The sequence below is a fragment of the Scardinius erythrophthalmus genome (assembly GCF_964197995.2).
Source record: "Scardinius erythrophthalmus genome assembly, chromosome: 11".
NCBI lineage: Eukaryota > Metazoa > Chordata > Actinopteri > Cypriniformes > Leuciscidae > Scardinius > Scardinius erythrophthalmus.
In genome coordinates this window covers 17,092,634-17,120,555 of record NC_138231.1, presented here as the reverse complement: position 1 = coordinate 17,120,555, position 27,922 = coordinate 17,092,634, and the positions used below count along the sequence as shown (strand labels likewise).

The 27,922-nt window shown below is 40.6% G+C and overlaps 1 protein-coding gene across 1 annotated transcript in view; it reads right to left on the bottom strand.

Moving 5' to 3' along the window:
• The window catches only part of LOC308699004 (pleckstrin homology domain-containing family G member 3), a 206,798-nt gene that overhangs the window by 13,857 nt on the left and 165,019 nt on the right, over positions 1 to 27,922 (bottom strand). Inside the window, exons 4-16 of the mRNA XM_081379536.1 lie at positions 23,581 to 23,681; positions 19,902 to 19,971; positions 19,254 to 19,300; positions 17,753 to 17,903; positions 13,333 to 13,464; positions 12,836 to 13,018; positions 12,623 to 12,715; positions 11,812 to 11,898; positions 11,701 to 11,734; positions 11,525 to 11,605; positions 11,393 to 11,425; positions 8,921 to 8,931; positions 8,188 to 8,538 (exon numbers count right to left, since the gene is read on the bottom strand). Coding sequence (XP_081235662.1) covers positions 8,188 to 8,538; positions 8,921 to 8,931; positions 11,393 to 11,425; positions 11,525 to 11,605; positions 11,701 to 11,734; positions 11,812 to 11,898; positions 12,623 to 12,715; positions 12,836 to 13,018; positions 13,333 to 13,464; positions 17,753 to 17,903; positions 19,254 to 19,300; positions 19,902 to 19,971; positions 23,581 to 23,681 — 1,374 coding nt within the window. The remainder of the gene's footprint in view (positions 1 to 8,187; positions 8,539 to 8,920; positions 8,932 to 11,392; positions 11,426 to 11,524; positions 11,606 to 11,700; positions 11,735 to 11,811; positions 11,899 to 12,622; positions 12,716 to 12,835; positions 13,019 to 13,332; positions 13,465 to 17,752; positions 17,904 to 19,253; positions 19,301 to 19,901; positions 19,972 to 23,580; positions 23,682 to 27,922) is intronic.

Here is a 27,922-nt window from a genome sequence, read left to right as displayed (position 1 = left end):
TAGGGGTGCCGAATCTATCCCAGCCATTAGTTTTGAGTAAAAATGACTCCAAGTCCATACAAAAACCACATAAAAATGGTTTTATTGAACAATTACAAAACAAAACTTACTAAATCGGTTTGAGGCGAGACACTACAGGTGAATAGAGTCAAATTTTTAACTAGCAGATATCACCATGAAACTTTCCCAGTTGATTACCTATATTAAGATGAGAAAAAAATGTATTGCAAGTTTTCTGTAATTTAATGTTTAAATATGCAAATTAGGCAATATCTAATTAAATATGCGCTAATTCTGAGTATTGGATAAAGCCAGGTTAAAAGTAATTTTTTCATTGTGTTCACATATTAGATGGGAAAAAATTACAGAGGGATTTATGGATATCTACTTTTGTTATCCTGTAAATCCGAAAATACTGTCAATAGCCTTAAAAAAAATATTTTCGCCATGTTTTTTGGAATAAAATGTTATATAAATCAGGCTAGGAATAATATATTTACAAATCCCTCTGTATATGTCTTCATAATATAACTAGGTACAAGACTGGAACGTTTGGTGTATATAGGTGCTACTGAAGTGGAGATTTCGGACTTGGACTATGAGAGAAAAGTCATCTTGAGAAAACGGGCTTTAAAGATTTATCATCAGCCAATGAGATTGCGCATTCAGCCCTTTTACTTTCACGATTGGTTGCTGATAAAAAGGAAATTACCATATTTGGATCCGACAGCATTGTACAGGAGAGAGAGAGCTTCCTAACGGTGTGTGTGATGACAGGGTGATGGCAGAGATTGCGGAGCAGCATGTTGATTAAGAATTTGTGAGAAATCTACAGACGCAAACAGACAAAGTGTAGTAAAATAAAGACCTAAATGTGTATTTCGGACTTTTTTTCACCACAAGTCTGAAAGAAGACATGTTATTGAAGACAAATATCCAAAAATCTCAAAATTGACCAGGAAAAAAAAACACGATGTTTTTGCCTGCCGTGTCTCGCCTTAAAATTTAACAAACCTCATCCAACTCCCCTACATCTCACTCACTCCTGTTATCATCTGGCTGGTCGATGTTCTGGCAAGAGTTACCACGACAGTTCCCACAAACAGAAATACGCTTGACGACTTGCTTTTTACAGCAGCACCTGAGAGTGTCACAGTCCCCTGCACAGTTGCAGCTGACAAACTTCAGAAGGTAGTGCAGTGCAATGGGATCTGTTGTAGGGACTGGAGAACCTTGTTCTCCTTGTTTCCATCCATACTCAAGGACATCCAGTGATGGACTTTGTAGCAGTAGCCGATCTCTGGTCTGGAGATATGCCCGCAGAGAGTGTTGTGCTGCAGCTCCTGTAGTCGGAGGCAGTTTCTCAGGCTTGATGCTCCCGGCTGCGACCCGCTTGCTGATGATATCAAATCTTAAGTCTTTCAAATCTTCAGGTGGATTTCCGCAGAATGTGAGCTTGAACAGTTCGCAGCCCGCTTTGATGATGTCACTTTTCTTGGCTCTGATGTCATTGAACACATCCATGGCCCCCTCTGCTTTGTCAGTCTTGAAGAGCTTGGTGAGCAAAGTTGGTTTGCTAAACCCAGAAATTGCTGATACGGTATCGTAGCCAGAGAAGCTGTGTAGGAAGATCAGGTATTTACGGTATCTCTCCGGGAGGGCCTTCCGGATCTTTCTGACATCGTAAGATGTGTCTTTAAGGTAGTTTGTGACGTCAGAAACACCAGTGATTTCAAACCGCGTTTTTCAAACTGTCTTTAGTTCACTGCAGATCTTTTTCGACCTCACTCAGACCGTCACCACGGTCTTCCCTTGAATGACGCCATTCTTCCACCTATCCTCGAGAGGCAGAGGTGGACAAAGTACACAACTTCCTTACTTGAGTGAAAGTACAGATACTACTGGTCAAATATTACTCCGTTACAAGTAAAAGTTCTAAAGACCGATTTTTACTGAAGTAAAAGTACAGAAGTTCCTGTCTTTAAAATTACTTAAGTATTATAAGTAAAAAGTAAATGTCAATGCATTGTTTTATTATTGTCGCATTGTTGTGTACAGTACCTTATGCCTCTGAATCTATGCCTGCCTACCCTCATATCAATATCACATTTATTTCTAGTACACTGTTCCAGTAGTGGGATTGAATGTGAGATTGAATAAGTGCACTCAATAATGTCCACAATGGTTTCGGACACTCAAATGGGTGCTTTGCCAAACCCAAAGTTGAAAATGAAAATCAAGTTGATGTCAGAATCCAACGGCAGATTGACGTTAATCTCCAATGTTGGACAGACGGGTTGACGTCAGAAACCAACATCAGTCGAGTTCTGACGTCAACCCGACTTTCATTTCCAACCGAAATGCAACCCTTGCAACCAAAATCATCCCCTTACTTTCTACTCAAGGGCCTTGACAGAAATGTTGTGGAGTAAAAAGTATGATATTTGTCTTTCAAATGTAGTGAAGTAAAAAGTTTCCATAAAAAATAATACTCAAGTAAAGTACAGATACTCAAAAAGTGTACTAAAGTACAGTACTCAAGTAAATGTACTTTGTTACTGTCCACCTCTGCTCAAGCCCTAATATCAACAATGTCAGGTGACTGACCTAAGGTCAGTCACCTGACATTGTTGACACTTCTGTACTTTTACTTCAGTAAAAATCGGTCTTTAGAACTTTTACTTGTAACGGAGTATTATTTGACCAGTAGTATCTGTACTTTCACTCAAGTAAGGAAGTTGTGTACTTTGTCCACCTCTGCCTCTCGAGGATAGGTGGAAGAATGGCGTCATTCAAGGGAAGACCGTGGTGACGGTCTGAGTGAGGTCGAAAAAGATCTGCAGTGAACTAAAGATAGTTTCAAAACGTGGTTTGAAATCACTGGTGTTTCTGACGTCACAAACTACCTTAAATACACATCTTACGATGTCAGAAAGATCCGGAAGGCCCTCCCGGAGAGATACCGTAAATACCTGATCTTCCTACACAGCTTCACTGGCTACGATACCGTATCAGCAATTTCTGGGTTTAGCAAACCAACTTTGCTCACCAAGCTCTGCAAGACTGACAAAGCAGAGGGGGCCATGGATGTGTTCAATGACATCAGAGCCAAGAAAAGTGACATCATCAAAGCTGGCTGCGAACTGTTCAAGCTCACATTCTGCGGAAATCCACCTGAAGATTTGAAAGACTTAAGATTTGATATCATCAGCAAGCGGGTCGCAGCTGGGAGCATCAAGCCTGAGAAACTGCCTCCGACTACAGGAGCTGCAGCACAACACTCTCTGCGGGCATATCTCCAGACCAGAGATCGGCTACTGCTACAAAGTCCATCACTGGATGTCCTTGAGTATGGATGGAAACGAGGAGAACAAAGTTATGCACCAGTCCCTACAACAGATCCCATTGCACTGCACTACCTTCTGAAGTTTGTCAGCTGCAACTGTGCAGGGGACTGTGACACTCTCAGGTGCTGCTGTAAAAAGCAAGGCGTCAAGCGTATTTCTGTTTGTGGGAATTGTCATGGTAACTTTTGCCAGAACATCAACCAGCCAGATGATAACAGGAGTGAGTGAGATGTAGGGGAGTTGGATGAGGTTTGTTAAATTTTAAACCGATTTAGTAAGTTTTGTTTTGTAATTGTTCAATAAAACCATTTTTATGTGGTTTTTGTATGGACTTGGAGTCATTTTTACTCAAAACTAATGGCTGGGATAGATTCAGCACCCCTAAAAACCCCTAGTTAGACATCTCAAAAGGTAATATTGAAAAAAAGAAAAAAAAAATCATTATTTTTACCCAGGCCGTCTGGGCACCCCAACTTTGATTGCCTCTCCAGGCATTTCCCCGAGGATTTGGCCGTGGATAAATTGGGAGGTGTTACTAGACACCTATAGGAACACATGGTAAAAAAAGCTATTGGTAAGAAATTTTTTTGCAGATTGGCAAAAAAAAATTCCTAACTTTCCCTAACTATAAGTACTCTTCTCTTCGATTTCTTTCTCTTTGCTCTTGGCATAAACGCTGTCAAAACGGCAACAGAAATAATCAGAATCAGAATCAGAATCAGAATCAGAAATAGGCTTCAACGACTGACCAATGAAAACGCGACATCGTACATGGAATCTTATTGGTTGATATTGAGAACTGCACATGGAATAAGTTCACTTAAGTTCAATCAAGACTGCAAAAGCTGGCATGAATTTCTAAATAATCCATTGGAAAATTATTTAGACACAGTGGACAGGCAGCCTAAAAACACAATAATGCAATCAGCCAAGAAAACAAATTACCACAAAAAAACAAAAAACAAAAACTATCACTTAAAGCTAAAGTGCATATTATTTTCAATGTTAAAGGACCCGTATGTAAGATTGTGGCCAAAACTGATACTGCAATCACTTTCAAATTACTGTAGAGCGGTGTATCCCCTCCCCCTCCCCCCTGACTCGAGGTTTATGGTGTTATTTTCCTGTCAAATGTCGAGAGTGCATTATTGTAGCGCGAAAGTACATTAATATAATGCGCGAGCGCGAATCTCTCTGCTCACGCGTGGAATATAATGCTCTTGGCATAAATGGTGTCAAAACGGCAACAACCAATCAGAAATAGGCTTCAACGACTGACCAATGAAAACGCGACATCGTACATGGAATCTTGTTAACAATAACAGTATGAAATTAACAATAAAGCTTTTAGCAATAAATAGTACTACCTAACACTGATTATATGTTTATTTATTTATTTTCATGATATTTAGTGGTGGATTGATTGACTTGCTGATGACTCTTAAAACATACAGTATGTTTTCATTGCAGTCTTTTCCTGTAGCTACTACTGATGGATTGTCCTCGGCAGAAGCCAGCACTAGCACTAATAAATCAAACAATGAGGTATCAAATGAACAATACTGCACTACTACCCAGCATATAGAGTTCTTTAATCATTAAAGCTGAAGTGTGTTTTTTTTTGTGTGTTTTTTTTGCACCACTGTATGAACATACAGACAAACTCAAACTCATTTGTTGTGTGCAGATGGACAGGTCACTCAAATATAGCAATAATAATATTTATTTAGCAATAAAGAGACAATGTGTACAGTTAGCAAAGAAATCAGCTAATGAATTTCATATTTATAGTTTCTACATAGCCTATGACAATGTGAGTATATGAGTATTTTAACATCGAAAATAATATGCACTTTAGCTTTAAGTGATATCTACAGTGAGGAAAATAAGTATTTGAACACCCTGCTATTTTGCAAGTTCTCCCACTTGGAAATCATGGAGGGGTCTGAAATTGTCATCGTAGGTGCATGTCCACTGTGAGAGACATAATCTAAAAAAAAAAAAAAATCCAGAAATCACAATATATGATTTTTTAACAATTTATTTGTATGATACAGCTGCAAATAAGTATTTGAACATCTGTCTATCAGCTAGAATTCTGACCCTCAAACACCTGTTAGTCTGCCTTTAAAATGTCCACCTCCACTCCATTTATTATCCTAAATTAGATGCACCTGTTTGAGGTCGTTAGCTGCATAAAGACACCTGTCCACCCCATACAATCAGTAAGAATCCAACTACTAACATGGCCAAGACCAAAGAGCTGTCCAAAGACACTAGAGACAAAATTGTACACCTCCACAAGGCTGGAAAGGGCTACGGGGAAATTGCCAAGCAGCTTGGTGAAAAAAGGTCCACTGTTGGAGCAATCATTAGAAAATGGAAGAAGCTAAACATGACTGTCAATCTCCCTCGGACTGGGGCTCCATGCAAGATCTCACCTTGTGGGGTCTCAATGATCCTAAGAAAGGTGAGAAATCAGCCCAGAACTACACGGGAGGAGCTGGTCAATGACCTGAAAAGAGCTGGGACCACCGTTTCCAAGGTTACTGTTGGTAATACACTAAGACGTCATGGTTTGAAATCATGCATGGCACGGAAGGTTCCCCTGCTTTAACCAGCACATGTCAAGGCCCGTCTTAAGTTTGCCAATGACCATTTGGATGATCATGGGAGAAAGTCATGTGGTCAGATGAGACCAAAATAGAACTTTTTGGTCATAATTCCACTAAACGTGTTTGGAGGAAGAAGAATGATGAGTACCATCCCAAGAACACCATCCCTACTGTGAAGCATGGGGGTGGTAGCATCATGCTTTGGGGGTGTTTTTCTGCACATGGGACAGGGTGACTGCACTGTCTTAAGGAGAGGATGACCGGGGCCATGTATTGCGAGATTTTGGGGAACAACCTCCTTCCCTCAGTTAGAGCATTGAAGATGGGTCGAGGCTGGGTCTTAATGACCCGAAGCACACAGCCAGGATAACCAAGGAGTGGCTCTGTAAGAAGCATATCAAGGTTCTGGCGTGGCCTAGCCAGTCTCCAGACCTAAACCTAATAGAGAATCTTTGGAGAGAGCTCAAACTCCGTGTTTCTCAGCGACAGCCCAGAAACCTGACTGATCTAGAAAAGATCTGTGTGGAGGAGTGGGCCAAAATCCCTCCTGCAGTGTGTGCAAACCTGGTGAAAAACTACAGGAAACGTTTGACCTCTGTAATTGCAAACAAAGGCTACTGTACCAAATATTAACATTGATTTTCTCAGGTGTTCAAATACTTATTTGCAGCTGTATCACACAAATAAATAGTTAAAAAATCATACATTGTGATTTCTGGATTTGTTTTTTTAGATTATGTCTCTCACAGTGGACATGCACCTACGATGACAATTTCAGACCCCTTTATGATTTCTAAGTGGGAGAACTTGCAAAATAGCAGGGTGTTCAAATACTTATTTTCCTCACTGTATGTATAGTTTTTTTTTTTTGGTAATTTGTTTTCTTGGCTGATTGCATTATTGTGTTTTTAGGCTGCCTGTCCACTGTCTAAATAATTTTCCAATGGATTATTTAGAAATTCATGCCAGCTTTTGCGATCTTGATTGAACTTAAGTGAACTTATTCCATGTGCGGTTCAATATCAACCAATAAGATTCCATGTACGATGCCGCGTTTTCATTGGTCAGTCGTTGAAGCCTATTTCGGATTGGTTGTTGCCGTTTTGACAGCGTTTATGCCAAGAGCAAAGAGAAAAAAATCGAAGATAAAAGTACTTAGGCATGCGCGAATGCACGGGACACAGTCTAAAGCACATACATGCTTACTTTAAGCGAAGAGGAGAGATTCGCGATTGCACTGAACACGTTTTAAGGGCAGGCATATTCTCTGAGCGAGCCCAGAGAAAATTCTTACAAGAGCAGCGTGTATCTGAGAGCGCGCGCCCAGTTCCCGCACGAGAGATTCGCGCTCGCGCATTATATTCCGCGTGCGAGCAGAGAGATTTGCGCTCGCGCATTATATTAATGTACTTTCGCGCTACAATAATGCGCTCTCGACATTTGACAGGAAAATAACGCCATACAGTTGCAGTGTGTTGTTCTGCAAGTATGAGAGTGTTTGCGATCAGAGAGAATAGTTCTGACTGGGTGTTTTTTATTGACTGTCTCCAGGAAATGTTTAATGGGGTGGCCTGAGGGACATAGTGGTAAACTAAAACGAACACTGAAAAATGGGGTAACCTGAAATTGTTATTTCGAAAATCTATTATGGTTTCTTTAATGATTTTACAAGGTAAATAAAACATGGTTAAACATGTTGTATACATGCTTGTGTCAAATTCAAAGCGGTCCTCTCATGAATTAAAGTATGATTAAAGTTGCATGCAAGTAAAATGCACGAAAATAATAAAAATAAAACATTATTCTATGCTAAATCTAAATGGATGGGTGGGCCAATTTTTTAGGGGTTATTACCATTTTGAAAACCGTAAAAAAAATTTAAAAACAGTTCATCAAACTTTTATCATTAACGATAATAACACTGTTAACTAGATGTTTCTCTCAACAAAGTGAAATGCAGTGAACAAAATTAATCATAAGTACTGTACAGCATATGCATTATTTGATGAATTGTAATAAGGTAATTCCTTGTTACAATTTTGTTTAGTTCCTCTAGCAGTGCTGTTGATCTACAGAGTTAGCTTCAGCTTGTATGCGCTGTTAGTGGATTAAGGCACTCTGTGAGAGCACATGCAACATGGCAGGGAGGTCTGGCAGACATGCAGGTCAGGTTGCAGGTCAGGTCGGGGTATGATAGAATCTCCCTTTGTGGCAGAGAACCTCACCCTTGTGAAGTCCATGGAAAGCAAAGCTCGGGCTCTATAGTGCCAGCAGGAAATGGCAGCCAACATGGAACTGGCAAAGTCAGCTACCTGGTTGTCCTCCATTAGAATATCGTCAGAGTCACTTTCCTCTCCTTCTGCTTCGTCCTCATTGTCTTGCATCAATCTGCCCTTCAGAGATGGCGAGCTACGGACCGCCTCATCATTATCACTGGGAATCAGGCCTTCAAGAGAGTTTTCTTCTTGTGCGACAGGCATCTCAGCTGAGGATTCGCACAAGCCAAGAGCACTAACACTAGAAGTGGCTTGTAAAGGCCACTTGTCAGCGGCCAACGCCCCCATGCTGTCAGAATGCTGGAGTCACAATGAAGTCACAAAGATTTCTTCTTATGAGGTACAACGACATGAACCAAAGTAACAGAGAAAGAATTTCCCTTGGGGAATAAAGGTGCTCTACATTATTGAGCTCACTCTAAAACCAGAAGTGGGTAGTAACGTGGTACATTTACTTCTTTTCTGGAAATGTACTTTTTGAAGTGGATTTAATGATGGGATTTTTTTTCCTTTTTCAATTACTAGTAAGTATTTGTTCTTTTTCCCATCACTGTTTAACACTTCAACAAGCTTATGGACAAAAAAATAAAAAGCAAATCAAAAGGAACAAATTGTACACTGTACACCATGTGTGTTTTTTAGCCATTTTGGGTAATTTTTGGTTGATTTATTGGCTTCTTACCTTCAGTATTGCTGAAGAATTTACCCAGACACCAGATCAGCCAGATGAAAAAAAGAAAAGAAAAAAAAAAAAGTAGGCAAATTAGTGACATTAGCCATCCTTTGTAAAATGTCTTGCTTCCACATGATGCTTTGTGAACATTCTCAAATCATGCTGGATAACATGGATTTTCAGGTTTTGCATTTTGGGGGTTCATTAAAACAAAAGGGAGACATTTCATTAGGGGTGTGCATTTGCACTGTCCTCACAATTTGATTTGATTGCGATTTCACCAGGTAATGATTCGATTCAATTCGATTCTACGATGCATTGCGATGCGTCAAAATTCTACTGCACACAACAAGGCACATTTTTCATCAGTCATGAGGCAATACAAGCAGTCAGATATTGAACAACAGATTTTATTGGCTGCCATGTGTGTATTATCACTCTCCTGTATCTTTGACATAAATGTCATTAAATAAAATAAAATTGAATGGTACAGGGTATTGGATATGGCATTTTCAAACCTGAAAAAGAAAACATAAATCACTGCTTTCAGTCCAGGCGTCACTTGTAATGGCTACACGACTGGCTTTACACACTGATTCCATTACCTTTGCTTTGGTTTCTTTGTACAATGCGGGAAGCGCAGAATCAGTGAAGGTAGCTCTTGTCGGTAGCTTATACCGGGGCTCAATTGTTTTAAGCATGTGGCGAAACCCCGCATTTTCTACCACATAATAGGGTCGTAGATCCTTTGCTATGAAACATGCCACCGATCGTGTGATCCTCTTTGCTCTCTCGGAGTTGTGTGGCAACGTTGACACTAGCGACTTGTCAATTCTTGGCTGGGATGTGTCGACTTTTTGTGTTGTTGTTGAAGCCAATTCAGGATGCCAACGATCAACATGGTTCGTGAAGTTAGTTGTATTGCCAACGTGCTTGATTTTAGTGTGGCAGGTTTTACACACCGCGTAAGTCTTGTCTAGTTTCCCATTAACTTGAAATGTGAATGTGCCCAGATGTCCGCTTTCCAAGCTTTGGGTGCGTTTTTAATTACCCGTCTATCGCGGTCATCTCCCTCCGCCTCAGCCATCTTGATTGTTGTTGTTGTTGTTATGCCCCCGGAAGTAATTGAAACTTAACAACTTTATTGTCCAACTCAAGGCCAGAAAATAAACAGTGACATAATCGATTATGGCACTTTGCCGCATCGATGCTGAATCGTGCATGCCCCGCATTGCGATGCATCACCGAATCGATTATTGTTTACACCACTACATTTAATATACTAAGAAATTAAAATGAAGACAGTTCACCCCAAAATGAAAATGATGTCATCATTTACTCACCCTAAGGTTGTTCCAAACCTGTATGAATTTCTTTTTTCTGTTGAACACAAAGGAAGATATTTTGAAGAATGTGGGAAACTGAACAGTTCTGGGGCACCACTGACTTCCATAGTATTTTTTTTTCCTACTATGAAAGTCAATGGTGCACCAAAACCGCCTGGTTACAAACTTTCTTCAAATTATCTCCCTTTGTGTTCAACAGAAAAAAGAAATGTATACAGGTTTGGAACAACCTGAGGGTGAGTAAATGATGACAGAATTGTCATTTTTGGGTAAACCAACCCTTTAAGTTAATATAATTCTGAATTAAAAATGTCGTACTACACTACAAAATGCAAAATAGAAGCAAGAGGTGTCAGTTCCAAGGGGGTAGGGTTTCATATTATTTTGAAGTTTCCCCGGGTGCCGCCATTGGCTAGCGGACCATCACCTGCTGTTAGCATCCCATTGACTCCAATTCATTTTGGCGTCACTTTGACAGCAAATAATTTTACATCTGAGGCGTTTAAAGACTCCATTTGTCCATTATTTATTTCTAAAGAAACAAGAAAATGTATAAAAGGCTCCATTACCTTGTATCTTATGTTATGGCCCCATAGATGCAGTTTTTGTAAAAATAGGCTAACGATTGAGTCATAACCACGCGACTCCTTGTCGCACAGTAGAGAGATTACCGTATGGACAGGAGGAGAAGCTCGCGCGCAATCGGGGGGACGTGGAGGCAAAATGACAAAGTAATTAATCAGAATACTTAGCAAAAGTTACTCCTGCTCCTAGCTCATGGACACCTACTCACACTCTCCGTCTCTGCAAGTTTCGGAAGGGAATGATTCAGATTTCTCTTGGCACAGCTATTAGAAGACAGACGGGTTGCTCACGTCACATCTACGTCGCCAAGCTCAGTGTGAGTCTGCGCAGTACGCTCGACCATCAGGAAGTTAGTGCTTCTAATTGACTTCACTTGTCTCCGTTGAATCCAATGGGGTCGCTGTGTCCAGTTTTTTATACTGTCTATGGTCAGTTCCCACTGTATATCTTTATTACATACCAACAGCTAACACTATTTTAATCTTTATTTAAAACATCAAAATTATATCTTTATATCCGGTTAGAACAGAATGGACACATGGAGATTTACCTTTAGAGTTCTTCAAGATCTCTTTAGACGGTTCTGTTGGAAGATAAAGTAGCAGTCCATTGGAAAAAGTAAATTAATAAAATAAATTCAAGATTTAAATTTTACAATTGCAAGACATATATGGGCACCTACCTGACTGCCTCCGGCCTTGTCTAGAGTTAGAAAACTCCTCTGACTTTTTGAGTCTCTCAGGGCTGTACTTATACTTTTTGTCTTGGAAAAAAAAAAAGTACTCTGTTAAAACAGGCCCATGATGATTTTTTACACTGAAAAATGAAACATGTTCATGAGTGGTTTTAAATACTTACAAATAGAATCCATCTCCAGGATTGCTTCCTTTGCCTAAAAGAGAACCATCCAAAATGTCCAAATTAATTTTAGATGTTTTATAAATACAAAACCCAATAATCATTACATACCTTTTGTGGTATCACAGCCTGATGATTCTCTAGAATGAGCCGTTTAATATGATGAGCCCATAATTTCTTCTCCTCCACGGTTTTAGCCTAATGAGAATCAACCATTAAATGAGTTGTTCGAAAAAAAAAAAAAAAAATATTCTGTCATTATTTACTCAACACCATGCCATTCCATGTTATTTTTTTTTTGTAGAGGGAACACTCAAGGGGGAATTGAAACACCATGAAAGTAGTTCATAGTACTGTATATAGTTCATAGTACTGTATATAGACAGTCTTCTAAAGTCATTGGGATAACTTTGGGTGAGAAACAGCTAAATATTTTATTGTATTCAAATGTATTTTAACCAAACATTACAATGCTAAGCTTTTGTCATAATTGATTTAAGATGTGCAGTGCAGGTGAAGCTATCATATGACTTCAGATGACCAAAGCATAGTAATGGACTCTTTCTATGGGACTTTTTGTGTTTTTCTAAATGTTGTTGTATGGCAAGGACTGTGTAAAGATTTTTGTTCTGCATTTGTGTACACAAAATACATGTTTGAACATGGCAGTGGCAGAACTATCCCTTTATGAATAAAAGATCTGGTAACACTTTATCTTAATGTGACGTAGTTACATGTTACTACATGTACTTACTACAGTAATAACAGTGAATTATGCATAATTACAAGCAACTAACACTAAACCAAACCATAACTCTATAGTAAGTACATGTACTTAATTAACATTAATCAGAATTTGTGTCTTTACATGAATAAAAATCGATTTTTATTCATGTAAAGACACAAATCATTGAGGACACACCTGGACAGTATGAGGTTGTTTGGGATGCTTGTAATGAGTGACACTGAAGCATAGCGAGTCCTTGGCACTCTCAATTAACATGAGCGTTGAACACTGCATGAGGAAAGAGAAAACAACAATTTTAATGGGGGCTTTACATTAGTGCTGACTGTTCAGACTAGACATGATTGAAAAATTAAGTATAATTTTCTTGTGAAACTTGTGCTGTCATACCGAGATGTGGGTCTTATAGACATAATGTTCTCCTCTTCGTTTAGCGATGAGGAGCATGCGGTCAAAGAGAAAGAGAGTACGCTCATTCTTGGCACGTTGGACACGAAAGGTGCCCTCGAGAACCAGTTCTCCATATGTAGTCAGATCAGGTCCCTTCCAGTTTATGAGCAGAGACTGGACTTCCTGAGATAGATGAGGGATGTACAGATATTGTAAATTGGTTCATATCTTTATTAAATATGTGGAAAACACAACCGAGTCCGGCAGGCCGGCATGTGCCTATAGAGGCGAACTAGGCAGAAAGAGAGATTTTTTTTTTGTTGACATTTGGACATATTTTAGAGCAATTCTATCAATAAACAAAATCTCCAGTGTTTCACATGCATCTCAAAGATTGTGTTTAATTGTGAGTGTGAAGTGGGGGCACGAGAGCGGCAGTTGAAAGCTGTAAAACAGGCTCATAACACAAACTCTTTGATGTGTGTTTGTGAGCCAACCTGAAGACGGACTGCATGTTCATGTTTTCTCTTCATGTCGTTTATATACCACGCAACACCAGTCATGGTGTATATGGCCTCCTCCACCACCTCATAACCCTCCTCCTCTGGATCAAAGTGCTTGGCAATCTCCTACAACATAAAGGACACATCCAAATTAATTGTGATTAAATACAATAACTACTAATTGCATATATACAATTTAATAATCTTTGCTTCAAAGGCCAGATTATAAAAATGTCCTTAAAACCAATCATGACACATTTTAACATTACCATGAATTATATAGACCCAACAATATGCACATTTTTACATGACATAGGCTAAATAGAAAAAAAATGTGGTTACACTTTATTTTAAGGTGTCAGTGTCACAGTGTAATTTTACATTTAATTACTGAGTAATAATAATTATGACCGCCGCTAGCGTAGCTAGCGAAAGCGGTCATATAGGGATTGTCAAAGTTTTTTTTTTTTTTTTTTTTCGTCACCTTACTGAATTTTTCGTCAACGATACCAGGGACACCGAAGCACCGGGGAACATGAAATGTGGTGGGCATGTAGCCCCACTAGACTTCTAAGGAAAAATTTCGTTTGGTCCCCGGGGGCCACTCCCCCCCCCCCCCGCGCTGGGCCCCCCCAAACCCAAAAAAATGCAGTTTTTCCTAAATAACTACCTGAACCGTGGCACCGAGGATGAAGAAATTTTTATGGTATGTTGGTCTACTAGACTTTTACGGAAAAATTTCGTTTGGTCCCCGGGGGCCACTTCCCCCCCCGCGCTGGAGCCCCCGTAAATTTTTCGTCAACGATACCAGGGACACCGAAGCACCGGGGAACATGAAATTTGGTGGGCATTTAGCCCCACTAGACTTCTAAGGAAAAATTTCGTTTGGTCCCCGGGGGCTACTCCCCCCCGTGCTGGGCCCCCCCAAACCCCAAAAAATGCAGTTTTTCCTAAATAACTACCTGAACCGTGGCACAGAGGATGAAGAAATTTTTATGGTATGTTGGTCTACTAGACTTTTACGGAAAAATTTCGTTTGGTCCCCGGGGGCCACTTCCCCCCCCGCGCTGGGGCCCCCTTAAATTTTTCGTCAACAATACCAGGGACACCGAAACACCGGGGAACATGAAATTTGGTGGGCATGTAGCCCCACTAGACTTCTAAGGAAAAATTTCGTTTGGTCCCCGGGGGCCACTCCCCCCCCCCGCGCTGGGCCCCCCCAAACCCCAAAAAATGCAGTTTTTCCTAAATAACTACCTGAACCGTGGCACCGAGGATGAAGAAATTTTTATGGTATGTTGGTCTACTAGACTTTTACGGAAAAATTTCGTTTGGTCCCCGGGGGCCACTTCCCCCCCCGCGCTGGGGCCCCCTTAAATTTTTCGTCAACGATACCAGGGACACCGAAACACCGGGGAACATGAAATTTGGTGGGCATGTAGCCCCACTAGACTTCTAAGGAAAAATTTCGTTTGGTCCCCGGGGGCCACTCCCCCCCCGCGCTGGGCCCCCCCAAACCCAAAAAAATGCAGTTTTTCCTAAATAACTACCTGAACCGTGGCACCGAGGATGAAGAAATTTTTATGGTATGTTGGTCTACTAGACTTTTACGGAAAAATTTCGTTTGGTCCCCGGGGGCCACTTCCCCCCCGCGCTGGGGCCCCCTTAAATTTTTCGTCAACGATACCAGGGACACCGAAACACCGGGGAACATGAAATTTGGTGGGCATGTAGCCCCACTAGACTTCTAAGGAAAAATTTCGTTTGGTCCCCGGGGGCCACTCCCCCCCCGCGCTGGGCCCCCCCAAACCCAAAAAAATGCAGTTTTTCCTAAATAACTACCTGAACCGTGGCACCGAGGATGAAGAAATTTTTATGGTATGTTGGTCTACTAGACTTTTACGGAAAAATTTCGTTTGGTCCCCGGGGGCCACTTCCCCCCCCCGCGCTGGGGCCCCCTTAAATTTTTCGTCAACGATACCAGGGACACCGAAACACCGGGGAACATGAAATTTGGTGGGCATGTAGCCCCACTAGACTTCTAAGGAAAAATTTCGTTTGGTCCCCGGGGGCCACTCCCCCCCCCGCGCTGGGCCCCCCCAAACCCAAAAAAATGCAGTTTTTCCTAAATAACTACCTGAACCGTGGCAACGAGGATGAAGAAATTTTTATGGTATGTTGGTCTACTAGACTTTTACGGAAAAATTTCATTTGGTCCCCGGGGGCCACCCCCCCCCCCCGTGCTGGGGCCCCCGTAAATTTTTCGTCAACGATACCAGGGACACCGAAACACCGGGGAACATGAAATTTGGTGGGCATGTAGCCCCACTAGACTTCTAAGGAAAAATTTCGTTTGGTCCCCGGGGGCCATCCCCCCCCCCGCGCTGGGCCCCCCCAAACCCAAAAAAATGCAGTTTTTCCTAAATAACTACCTGAACCGTGGCACCGAGGATGAAGAAATTTTTATGGTATGTTGGTCTACTAGACTTTTACGGAAAAATTTCGTTTGGTCCCCGGGGGCCACTTCCCCCCCCGCGCTGGGGCCCCCGTAAATTTTTCGTCAACGATACCAGGGACACCGAAGCACCGGGGAACAAGAAATTTGGTGGGCATGTAGCCCCACTAAACTTCTACGGAAAAATTTCGTTTGGTCCCCGGGGGCCACTCCCCCCCCCGCGCTGGGCCCCCCCAAACCCCAAAAAATGCAGTTTTTCCTAAATAACTACCTGAACCGTGGCACCGAGGATGAAGAATTTTTTATGGTATGTTCGTCTACTAGACTTTTACGGAAAAATTTCGTTTGGTCCCCGGGGGCCACACCGAAACACCGGGGAACATGAAATTTGGTGGGCATGTAGCCCCACTAGACTACTAAGGAAAAATTTCGTTTGGTCCCCGGGGGCCACTTCCCCCCCCGCGCTGGGGTCCCCGTAAATTTTTCGTCAACGATACCAGGGACACCGAAACACCGGGGAACATGAAATTTGGTGGGCATGTAGCCCCACTAGACTTCTACAGAAAAATTTCGTTTGGTCCCCGGGGGCCACTCCCCCCCCCCCCGCGCTGGGCCCCCCCAAACTAAAAAAAATGCAGTTTTTCCTAAATAACTACCTGAACCGTGGCACCGAGGATGAAGAAATTTTTCTGGTATGTTGCTCTTAAGGGCCCACATCAACCTAGCCCATAATCACTCATTTGTGATTTGCGCCCCTCCCATAAAAAAATGAAAATGCAATATTATTCTGCTTTAATCGCCCCTATCTTCAGTGGAGATGTTCAGAACTGCACCATATTTCATGTGTATGATTAATTTGACATCCTCTGGGGGTATCCTCTGCTAAGTTTTGTAGAATTTCATCCATGGGGGGGTATAAAATAAATTCATTTATGTGCACATTTAGTGACTGTACACTCATCGGCCTGTAGATGGTGCTGTTGAGCGAAGGGTTGCTGGTTTAGGATGATACTGTCACACACACACATGCAGGAATACAAACAAACGCAAGCATGCACACACACTGACATCCACACGCACAGACACACACCCATACACACACATACAAATCCACATGCACAGACACACACACACAAACACACACGCGCACACATGTACGCACACATACATACACGCACAGACACACACACACACACACACACACACACACACACACACACACACACACACACACACACAGACACACACATACACAAACACACACACATACACACACACACACACACACACACACACACACACACACAGACAGACATGCACATATTATTACTTTTTTTAGGTATATACATAAACACGCAATACAGCCAAATTACTCCACGTCATTTATTTTTGTGGAAAGCCAGTGCAGGCCTGAGCGGCGGTCATATTTTGTACCGCGATGCGGTACATCTAGTTAAATACATGTACTTACTATAGGTTTAAGGTTAGGATGGGTGTTTGGTTCAGGGTTAATTATAGTTATTACCACAGTAACTACTACATGTAACATGTGTAACAATGACACTGTAAAATAAAGTGTTACCAAAATTGTAAATATATAAACAACAGCAGAAGTGTGATTTTGTACAAGGTGATCAATGAATTTGCACTAAAATACTGTAGATTTTGATTGGACACACAGCCTTTGATGCCAACAACAAATAATGTTGGAAGTGTTTTCTCCCCTCTAAATGCTCCTTTTATGCATTTTGCATTCTGTGATCCATTTTGGTTGAGAACCACTGATCTAACTCTTTCAATAACTGTCTTTTAAACACATAATGTAACAATAATCAGCGCAAAAAAACAATTATAGTCCAAAGAAACTGATCATGCATGATAATGGAAGCATAGCTCACAGCAGGTGATCTGAAGCCTTTACTATTCTATACAGTATTATTCAGGGAATGGTTGGTTAACCTGAAGTAACAGATGATATTTGAGGATCCTCTGGACAGGCTTGAGAAGATAAGATCCCAGAGGCAGAGATCGCTTTAAAGTAGCTTGCCTCTCCCTGAAGAATTTTGCAAAAGTTTTGTTTCTCATGCAGTCTGTTAGAGCAGCCACAGAGCTAAGGAGAAAGTATGAATAGTGAAAAAACAGCACAGCTCACACTAACAAATATGTCACTATACAAACTGATAAAGAGTAACTCCCATACAACATTAAATAGCATCCCTCTGATAATTCATAAATAAGTCAACGTTGACAAGGGGAAATAAATAATGCTTCAAAAACCAGCATTGAGCTGCACATACAATAAAGACAACCAACAGGTTACAAAGTTCAAATGTGCTTTAGAACATTAGTGGCCCTGTTCACACCTGGTATTAAGATGCATTTTGGTCGATCGTATCACAAGTGGACGATGCTAAATACTGGTGTAAACGGGGTCTAAAACGTTTTGAGCTTATCCACGTTCCACCACTTCCAGAGGTAGTCGAAAACACATTGTAAATGCTCATGTGTTCGAATGTGTTCAAACTGCCACAAAAGACTGTCTTCTCTCCGCCTACTGAACTAATGCGTAAAGCACGCTAGCCAGATGGGATTTAAACTTTGTCGGCTGAAGAACCAAGTTTGGTTTGAAGCTGAAAAACGTACCAAGCACAACGTTATCTCACCATTCCTGATTTCTAACACACACTAACAGTGTTTGACTGGTCTTGCGGCTATCAGACCAGAAACGAAAGCTACTGCTCTTTGTATGTTTTTCAGTCGTCTCCGGTCACATTCATATGTAAATTGCACAAGCCTATTTCGTCTATAAGATCGAAAGATCTGTAATAGCCCATACATTTACCCGCCCATAGACCCTCCCCTTGAAGAAGTCAGGAAAGAAGTGGTTGAAAGTGGACAAAAGAGACGGATTAAACACCATGTGTAAACGGGTATGTGTCTCCCTCGTCTACTTGTGATCTGATCGACCAAAACGCATCTTAATACCAGGTTCAAAGACCCTATGTGACATTTCATCTAATACATCACATGGGTTCATCAATTTCTGGTTTTGGCCCTGGATTTGTGTGCTTGTTCAGGCATTAAAGACCTTACTGATCATGAATTTGATCCGACCACTATATAAATATAAGTTATTGATCTAAAAAAAATACAGTATTATTATTTAAATGAAAATTAAGCAAATTCACACAAAAATTCTCAATATTGGAATGTTAAAAAATTATAGTGTATTAAAATTATAAAATAGTTATAAATACACATCACAGTTGTATTTGTTTTCTTAATTTTAACATAAGCTGCCAAGTCCAAGGTTAAATCAAACTGACAGCATCACATTACTGTACACAATATTACCAAGACACCAAAGGTGCTATTCTTTGATGCAGAAGATTTGAAAACCTAGCCAAAGCCTCTTCAACATAATGCATTATGCGTTACTTTGCTATTTACTGCAACTTACTTTGGGTAGTTGGTGCAATATTGTGTGTAGATGTCAAAATATTCATGCTAAATATAGGAGAAAAAAACAAAGTCTGTAAAGGCACACAACAACACACAACCACATCACACAATGCAAACATTCAGCAGAAATGAGCGCCAATTACATTATTTGGTTTGGAAGTTATCAAATGCTATAATTTGCCCACTGTTCTTCTGGAGTTTGAGTATGACGAGGTTGTTTTCATGTAACGATGTTAAAGAATTTAATGATTAAAGGTACACTATGTAACTTTTGGTGTTAACTGCATGTAACTGCATGCGTCTTGCGGAAGAATACTGTAGCCAGAGCTACTTCTCTCTGTTTATGTATACGACGAGTCATGCAGGTACTGGGCTACTCCACAGCAGGGGTTGTCCCACCCCGTTAAAAAAAATGTTATGAATATAAACACTTATTATAGGCAAACTGTAGATATTCAGGATAAGACAAAAAAAGGGTTTGGAAGATGGATTAATGATGTATTCGCTCATTATATCAATTTGGTCAATTCTGAACAAAAAAGTTCCATAGTATACCCATAACACTTTAGTTTAGTTACATAAACATATAGTTGAAATATGATCAGATCTTAAGCCATACAAGGAACTGTGTCAGTATAAACTTCACCTTGATCACAAAGCATCTGGCAATGGCCACAGGATCATTGTCACACATGTCCAGTGACTGAAGCAGCTCACTAAAAAAAGAGAAAACATGTTTACCAACCCTAAAACATCAAAATAATGTTCATTAAAACACCACATGCTCTGAACACTGTAAAGACAAAACATACTCCTAAGGCCATTACAGCATTAAGCTGGTAAAACCTTGTGATAAAGAAAAGAAGCCACGTCATAAGTTGTTCGACAGCAATGCAGTCTGCAAGTCACTCATCTTATCCGTGGCCAATGAGAAAAGAACATCTCTTACTCCATGAGTGTGTGTACGGAGCGCCTAACATTTCCTTAATAGTAACATCACTGTGATAAACAGTGGTAAGAGGCTTATTCCTTTTCAAAAATAAATAAAAACATAATGAACCTAATAAAAAAACATGATAAAGACACTTTTTCTTTGCCACTGGTATAAGAAATATGAATCTCCTGTTCATGTCCAGATTCAATCCATGTTTAAAATGGATTTGAAAGCACAACTCAGGGATTAGCTAACAAACACCACAGCAAACAAAGTAAATTATGCCCACACTTTCTGTCATGCATTTGTGATGAAGCACAAACAGAAACACGCCAACCATTCACTCACTTACTGTATGGTATTGAGGAGAAAAGTATCACTCTGGGGTAGACCAACACCTGACAACAGGTGAGGAGACAATTACGCTCAAAAACAATGGACTGATGACTGGCTAGTTTTTTTTTTATGGAAAAGCATGCAAAAATGCCGCCACTAACTGACAGATAGAGAGAAATAATACACATCTCAGTAAAATCTCAAGCCTTGAGTCACAGCACCTTCCCAGAAAATAGATCAAAATATAGATGATCATATTGATTACCATCCACTACACAGATTTTGGTTACACTTTATTTTAAGGTGTCATTGTTACAGTGTAATTATTTACACTATTTAAGTACTAAGTAATATTTAATTACTCAGTACTTTAATAATAAAAAGCAACTAAATGTACTTACTATAGGGTTAGGGTGGGATCAGGGTTTGGTTGAGCATTGGTTGCATGTAATTATGCATTATTTACTGTTATTACTAAGTCTAAGTCACACATATGTAACAAGGACACTGTCAAATAAAGTGTTACCCAGATTTCTGTTCAAACAATTGTTCTCTAAAATGAGAATGTCTCTTTGCCTAACAAATCATGGTTCATGTACCTGTGGTGTACCTAAAGCCTATTTGCTATTTGAAAAATCCTTATATCCTTATCCTTTATGCGCCACAGAAATCACGTTTCAATAGAAAATGTAAACAAAGAAAAAAAAGTGTCTTTCTTTCTTGGGTCTTTAAGGTTTCAATCTTCATATAGCTCAGGTAAAGCAAGGCGGTATCAACGGCAAGGTCATGGGTTTTGATTTGCAGGGAACACATATACTGGTCAAATGTACTTCAACCCACTTTGGAAACATCTAACAGATGCATATACATTAAAACATGAAAAGGATTCATGAGAAATTACTTGAGAGAATGTATCAATTGGGTAACATTTTGTTGAGACAGATTAGCTATCACACAGCCAATATGAGATTATAGCAATTGCAAACCACAACCATTCAATGATCCAATCAAATCCCCATCTGCCACTTGTTATTAATATAAGATTTTATTATTGGTCTACGGTCAGAGCAGGGCCAGTTTTCTTATGATTTATGCTACCCACTCAGATTTTGCTACCTCCAATTAAAACAGTAGGTAGCACAATTCGGCAGTGAAAAAACGCTACCTTTCCAATTGTGCTACCAGCGTCATATTCATGTTTGTGCGTTTTATTCACGTGGCTTGCCCACATTCATGGACCTTGCCCACCCAAACGAGTTACTGTGCCCCTGCCTCCCTCCCCTCCCTGCTGAACACGAGCGAATTCGAAAGCACAGAGCAAGCGAGTATGAATTCGAAAGCGATTACAAATGCGCGTTGGTTTGTTTCCACTACAAATGCAAAGTTGAACCAACGTTATGTGCCCCCTCGTAATATTTAATCAAAATATGCCCCCCGGTTGAGCATGATTTCGGCAGCCGATGTCCCCCTTATTTATGTGCCTTGGTGCCGGTTCTGGGTGAGAGGGTGGAATTTGACAAATATTGAGATCATCTTTGCAGCGATATCTGCTTTCTCGTTACCAGATAACAGAAGTTTTTTCTTGCAGAAAAGCTCTAGCTAAGATACTTATGATTTTGGGGTGGTCAGTCTTTACAGATTCAGTGTTTGAAGTCCAGATTTTGAGTCTGTGAAGATTAAGAAATTTCGTTCTTGTCTATTTTCCAGGGCTAGGAGTAAGGCATGAGCTTCAGCTCGGCAGACGACATTACTGTAGTGACCGCTTACAATGAAAATTCTGTTGGTGAAGACACTAATAAATGCATCTTTATAGTTATCATTCTTGGTGTGAACAGGCCTTTAGTCACCCCTGTTTTCAAATAAGAAATTAAAATAACATCATAATTTCATAAAATTAAAGGGGACCTATTATGCAAAATTCACTTTTGCATGCTGTTTGGACATAAATGTGTGTTGGCAGTGTGTGTACACAACCACCCAATAGTGATAAAAATCCACTCACTCCACTTACATTCCCATAAATCATCAGCAGTGTCTCCCAACGACCTGTTTTCAGAATGCGGCTTTAGTGACGTCACTAAAGCCACAGGCGCCCACGAGTGTTGACAGACACTGCCGTTTTAACATAGACCCGCCCTGATCAAGTTCACAGCGAGTTGTACACATCCGCCATTGCTGCACTGACGAGAATGTCTCCTAAGCGTTGTAGGTGTTGTGTGGCTGGATGTATTAATCCACATAGCTCTCTCTCTATTTACTCACGAAATTTGAGGCAGCCGCTGAAGACGAGGTGGAATTATTTTGTTTTCAAAGAAAATGCTCCCTCAACTCTACCGAAATTCGTTTATGTACTTATGCACTTCTTATACTGTGTTTACTCAGCTCTTACGGTGATTTTCTGGAGTAAAACTGACGCTTCATCTTTTGTGTGATGTACAATAAACTTTATTAAACTCATCAGTATATTTTTGATCATCATTCGGACCTGGTCCGAAACAGCAGACTTGTAGGCTATTAATAGTGGATACATACAAGCAGATGACAAATAAGTTATAACCGTAATTAAACTAAACTATACCTGTTCCATCTCCATACAGCACTCTGACTCTGTAGGCATTATTGTCCGACTCCGGGTCGAAATGAACACCGTTACTGAGAGTTTCTGATATTATCATCATCATTCCGTGAGATGAAATTGTCCTGAGACTGAGCGCAAGCTCATGAAGCTCCGCCCCCTGTGCCGTGCACCAGCAGCTTATTTGCATTGAAAGGGCACACACTAAAACAGTGCATTTTTTCTGAGCACCAAAAAGTGACAATTTAAACATGCTGTAAAAAATGATCTGTTGGGTATTTTGAGCTAAAACTTCACACTCTGGGGACATCAGAGACTTATTTTACATCTTGTGAAAAGGGGCATAATAGGTCCCCTTTAAGATTCTTCTTTGTACACAATCTATGCAAAGGTGTGGCATTCTGATATCTGTATACGCTTCCATGCTGCTGGTGTTGGTTTGGTTGCAAAAAACAAGCAAATACTGAAGCAAGTTCTTACCTGTTAAACTCATAGATGTCTTCTATGTTTCCAAATAGAGCACACACCTGTTCTGGCTTGATGGGAAGATCTCCTGTATCTATGATGTGAGCAAGATAGTCCTGCAAGAGAAAATCAGTCTTGAATATTCAAGAATACTTTTGACTTGCATTAAAGTACAATGACCAGTGGCAGCACTAAGGCGGGGCTTGCCGGGGTTATAGGTCATCAAAAATTTGCATAGCACCAGCAAAGCCCAGCCCCACTGTTAAGTACACAGTCTTGTACCTTTGTCTTTTTTCAGATTTTCAAAAATGCTTTTGCTTCAAATGAAAATGTGTAATGTGATGATTTACCTCGTAGCTGATTGGCTTGGTTCATGGCTTATAACTCTATTTTTGAAAAATTAATGGAAAAAATACTTCTGAAACCAGTGCAGCTGAAAAAGGGGGCAGGTAATGTTGAACTCTATAGTCTTAATGGGAGAAGTCAATAAGGCCGCGCTCAGGAATGGTGCGCATTATTGATCATTGGGAACACTTTACAATAAGGTTTGATTAGTTAACATTAGTCAACTACTTTAGATAACATGAACTAAGAATGAACAATACTTCTACAGCATTTATTCATTTTAATTAATGGTAATTTCAACATTTATACATTAATACACTAATACATTAAAATCAAAAGCTGTATTTGTTAACATTATTTCTGTCATGACAACTCTCGGAGTGAATGGCATGGTAATGGGTATAAAAATGTTGTATGTTTGGTCTTGGCGGAATAGATCTGCTACGCTGCTGTTATGTTCACTGATCGATTGCTCCTGTCTGCCTCGCTGCCTGCTGTGAGTGTGTTTGCTTCGGGGCTGTAAGCTCTGTCTTAGCCTCGTATTTCCTTGTTTTGAACCATCATTTACTACAATTTCTAGTGGTTTATACTACTAAATACAGCTTACCCAACATCTCAGATTAACCTGACATCGCTAGCTTCCGTTACTACTAGCACAACACGCTAGTAATTCGCTAGCCTGTTAACACACCACCCGTGCGCTCAGCTATTTTTATTTATTTATTTTTCTCGCGCGCCCGCGCCTTTGAGTTCATAAAAAGCTCAGGTGAGTAAGAATCAGTCAACAAACACGGTGAGTAATGTCTTGTCCTGTTATTGTCACCTGCACTTCATGTCCAGGGTTTTTCCTGGGTCAAAATTGGTCTTCGGTGGTGGCTGACCGACAGGGTACCCTAGTACCCACATGATCCGCAAGCCCAATATTGACAATAAATGTTACATTTAAAATAAATACAAAGAAACAGTTTGTGATTTTTTTTAGGTAATTTACTACACATTGTCATAGGCCTATACATACTGTGGATTATTAAGGCTAAATTTTACTAAACACTCTTGCTAAATGAGGTAAGCACACTTACTTTCTCATTTCAGATTAGGGGTGGGAATCTCTAGGCACCTCACGATTCGATGCGATTACGAGGGTAACGATTATCGATTATTAACGATTTTTTTTTTTTTTTTTTTTTACTTACTTGGTACTTTTAAAGCAAAGTATTTATGATGACCCATAACGAACTTACTTCCATCTTCCTATATTCATTTTATTAATAAAACAAATGGAAGTGATTTGAACACTGCAAAGAACCAACAGGAAAATAAATGTGTGCCTGTACTAGCAGCGTACTTGCAGTAAATTAATACAAACTTCAGCATATTCTGAATCTCTAGCATTTAATAATAGACTTCTAACCAACATCCTCTTGTTATTTCCAATGAGCAATATAATCCTTCAGACAAAAAAACATTTGCTGTAGCAAAATCACAAACAGTTTTTGTTCAAAAATATAGAATTATGTACCAGCAGCTCTCATATAATGCTTGTGGACTTACGCATATTCTGAATATTTAGTAACATACAAAGCCTCTCTTATTCACAACTAAATAATGAAGAGTTATGACTTGAAATGTTTGCTGTATACCACAATCAAAAACACAAAAAAGTGAATGAACATCTGCAGAGAGCACAGTCAAAATGTAACTTTTTGTGACTGGCATTGCACATATTGCAGGGCAGTACAACGTACGTATAACAGATCGGTTTACAGTATATTGATGTGAAAACTAAATAGGCTACTGAAAGCAGCTTTCATACAAAAAATACTAAATAGGTAACAATGAAATTGCCAATTTTCCATACGCTAGCTTTTAACGAAGAGGGTGCCGTTCGAATTTGGCGCACAGCCATCATGCGTCTGTTAAGTGTGCGCCACAGACTGCACGCGCTCTGCACGTCCTCTAGAGTTCCGCCTTTTGCATTCCGTCAATATTAAGTTTTTTTAGAGATTTGATTTTATGACATTTGTGAATCGATTCAGAATCGTCCACGTCCGCATCGCGATGCATCTAAGAATCGATTTTTTCTCCCACCCATATTTCAGATGTGTATGTTCTTCTCAGTAATGATTTGTTATACAAGGAAGGAAAACAAGATGGCGCCCCTGTGTGTGGCCAGCCGTCTGCCCCTGCTACCTGAGCTGTGTATTGTTTTATTTTTATTGTTTTTGATTCGTGATGTGTCGCCGCTACTGGTGTATGATCGCCTCACCCTTTTAAATATACGTGATTTTGAGGAAAAACTGCCGATCCAGGGCTTCAGTGGACGACCAAACACACCGCCGCCTCTTCTGGCGTCCATACCTCCCCACCTGTGGCATTCTCCTAGCGGGTCGTTGCGCAACAGCCGCCGCAGAAGACGAGGAAGGAGAGGTGGATTAAGTTGCAGATTGAGAGCTCATGGCCTCGTCCTTCACTCATCGTTTGGGCTTTCCAGGGAGTGCGTCAGCTATTACATACGAGGATCGACCGATCCCTGCTACCGATGGCTGATACCGGCTATTCCCGAGGCCGGGTACCCACGTCCGTGCTGCCAGCCCATGAGGATCTGCAGACGGGGCTGCGTACCGGAGAATCTTCGCCCGGTCGCTCATGCCTCAGAACGGACGGACAAGAGTTTAATTCGCACGGCTCTGATCAACACTCGGTCCGTTGTGAATAAGACTTTCATCCTCAATGACTTTATTTCTCAATCCCTGGATTTTCTCCTGCTGACGGAAACCTGGCTGAAACCAGGTGAAAACAGCACATTTTCAGAGCTCCTATAACCCGGTTGTTCCTACTTCAACTCCCCACGATCATCTGGTCGTGGAGGGGGTCTTGCTGCTGTTTTTAATGACAGGTTTAAATGCCGGCTTCTTCCCACAAATGCCTACTCCTGCTTTGAGCAGCAATTGTTTGTGATGGAGCTTACGAGTAGGGTTGGGTACCGAGACCCGGTTCCAATAGGGAACCGGTTCCGACGTAAACGGTAGTAACCAGACCGAATAAGAACGAAACTTTCGGTGCCTGATTTCGGTGCCTGACGTTTTTTTACCGCCACCTATAAAACATCTCGCGGCACGAATGATCCAATAATAAAACATCTCCAGTAAACCAGCAGAGCGAGCATTAATTTAGTTCGTTTGTTAAATAAGAGGCGATCTAGCGCTGAAATGCGTTTTTTAAATCAAGTGATCAAAGTGCTCGTTGCCGCTGCGATCAGTGGCGCGGATACAGTGTTTTCTCTTGTGGCGCGCTCACACCGCACTGTCACTCGGACGCGCGCTTCGTTGCGGAGATCGATCTATTTATGAGGCGCCGTCTATATGATTATGTGCGCGGAGAGTTTGTGTGTGTGTGTGTGTGTGTGTGTGTGTGCTCGCGTCTCAGATGAGTATGCGCGGAGAGTTCCGCGCGTCTCGTGTGTAGAGTTTGCGTGTTTGTGCGTGAGCGACTTTAGATGTGATGTTGAGCATTTCATATTAGTTTGAGCATTCAGCAGTATACATGTATGACTACTTAGTAGGCCTATATGTGTATGCAAGGGTTTCATATGTGCGTGAATGAAGTTTGATTTAAAGGGATACTCCACTTTAAAATGAAAATTCTGTCATCATATACTCACCCTCATGTTGTTTCAATTCTTTATGAATTTCTTTCTTCTGCTGAACAGAAAGGAAGATATTTAGAATAATATCAGTAACCAGACAGTTTCTGGTCTCATTTACTTCCATAGTATTTTTTTTTCCTACTAGCCTATGGAAGTCAATGAGACCAGAAACTGTCTGGTTACTGACATTCTTCTAAATATCTTCCTTCCTGTTCAGCAGAAGAAAGAAATTCATACAGGTTTGAAACAACATGAGGGTGAGTATATGATGACAGAATTTTCATTTTAAAGTGGAGTATCCCTTTAAGCCCTAGACGACGCCTATCTATTCATTCTGGTGAAATCACAAAATATAATGGACACAAA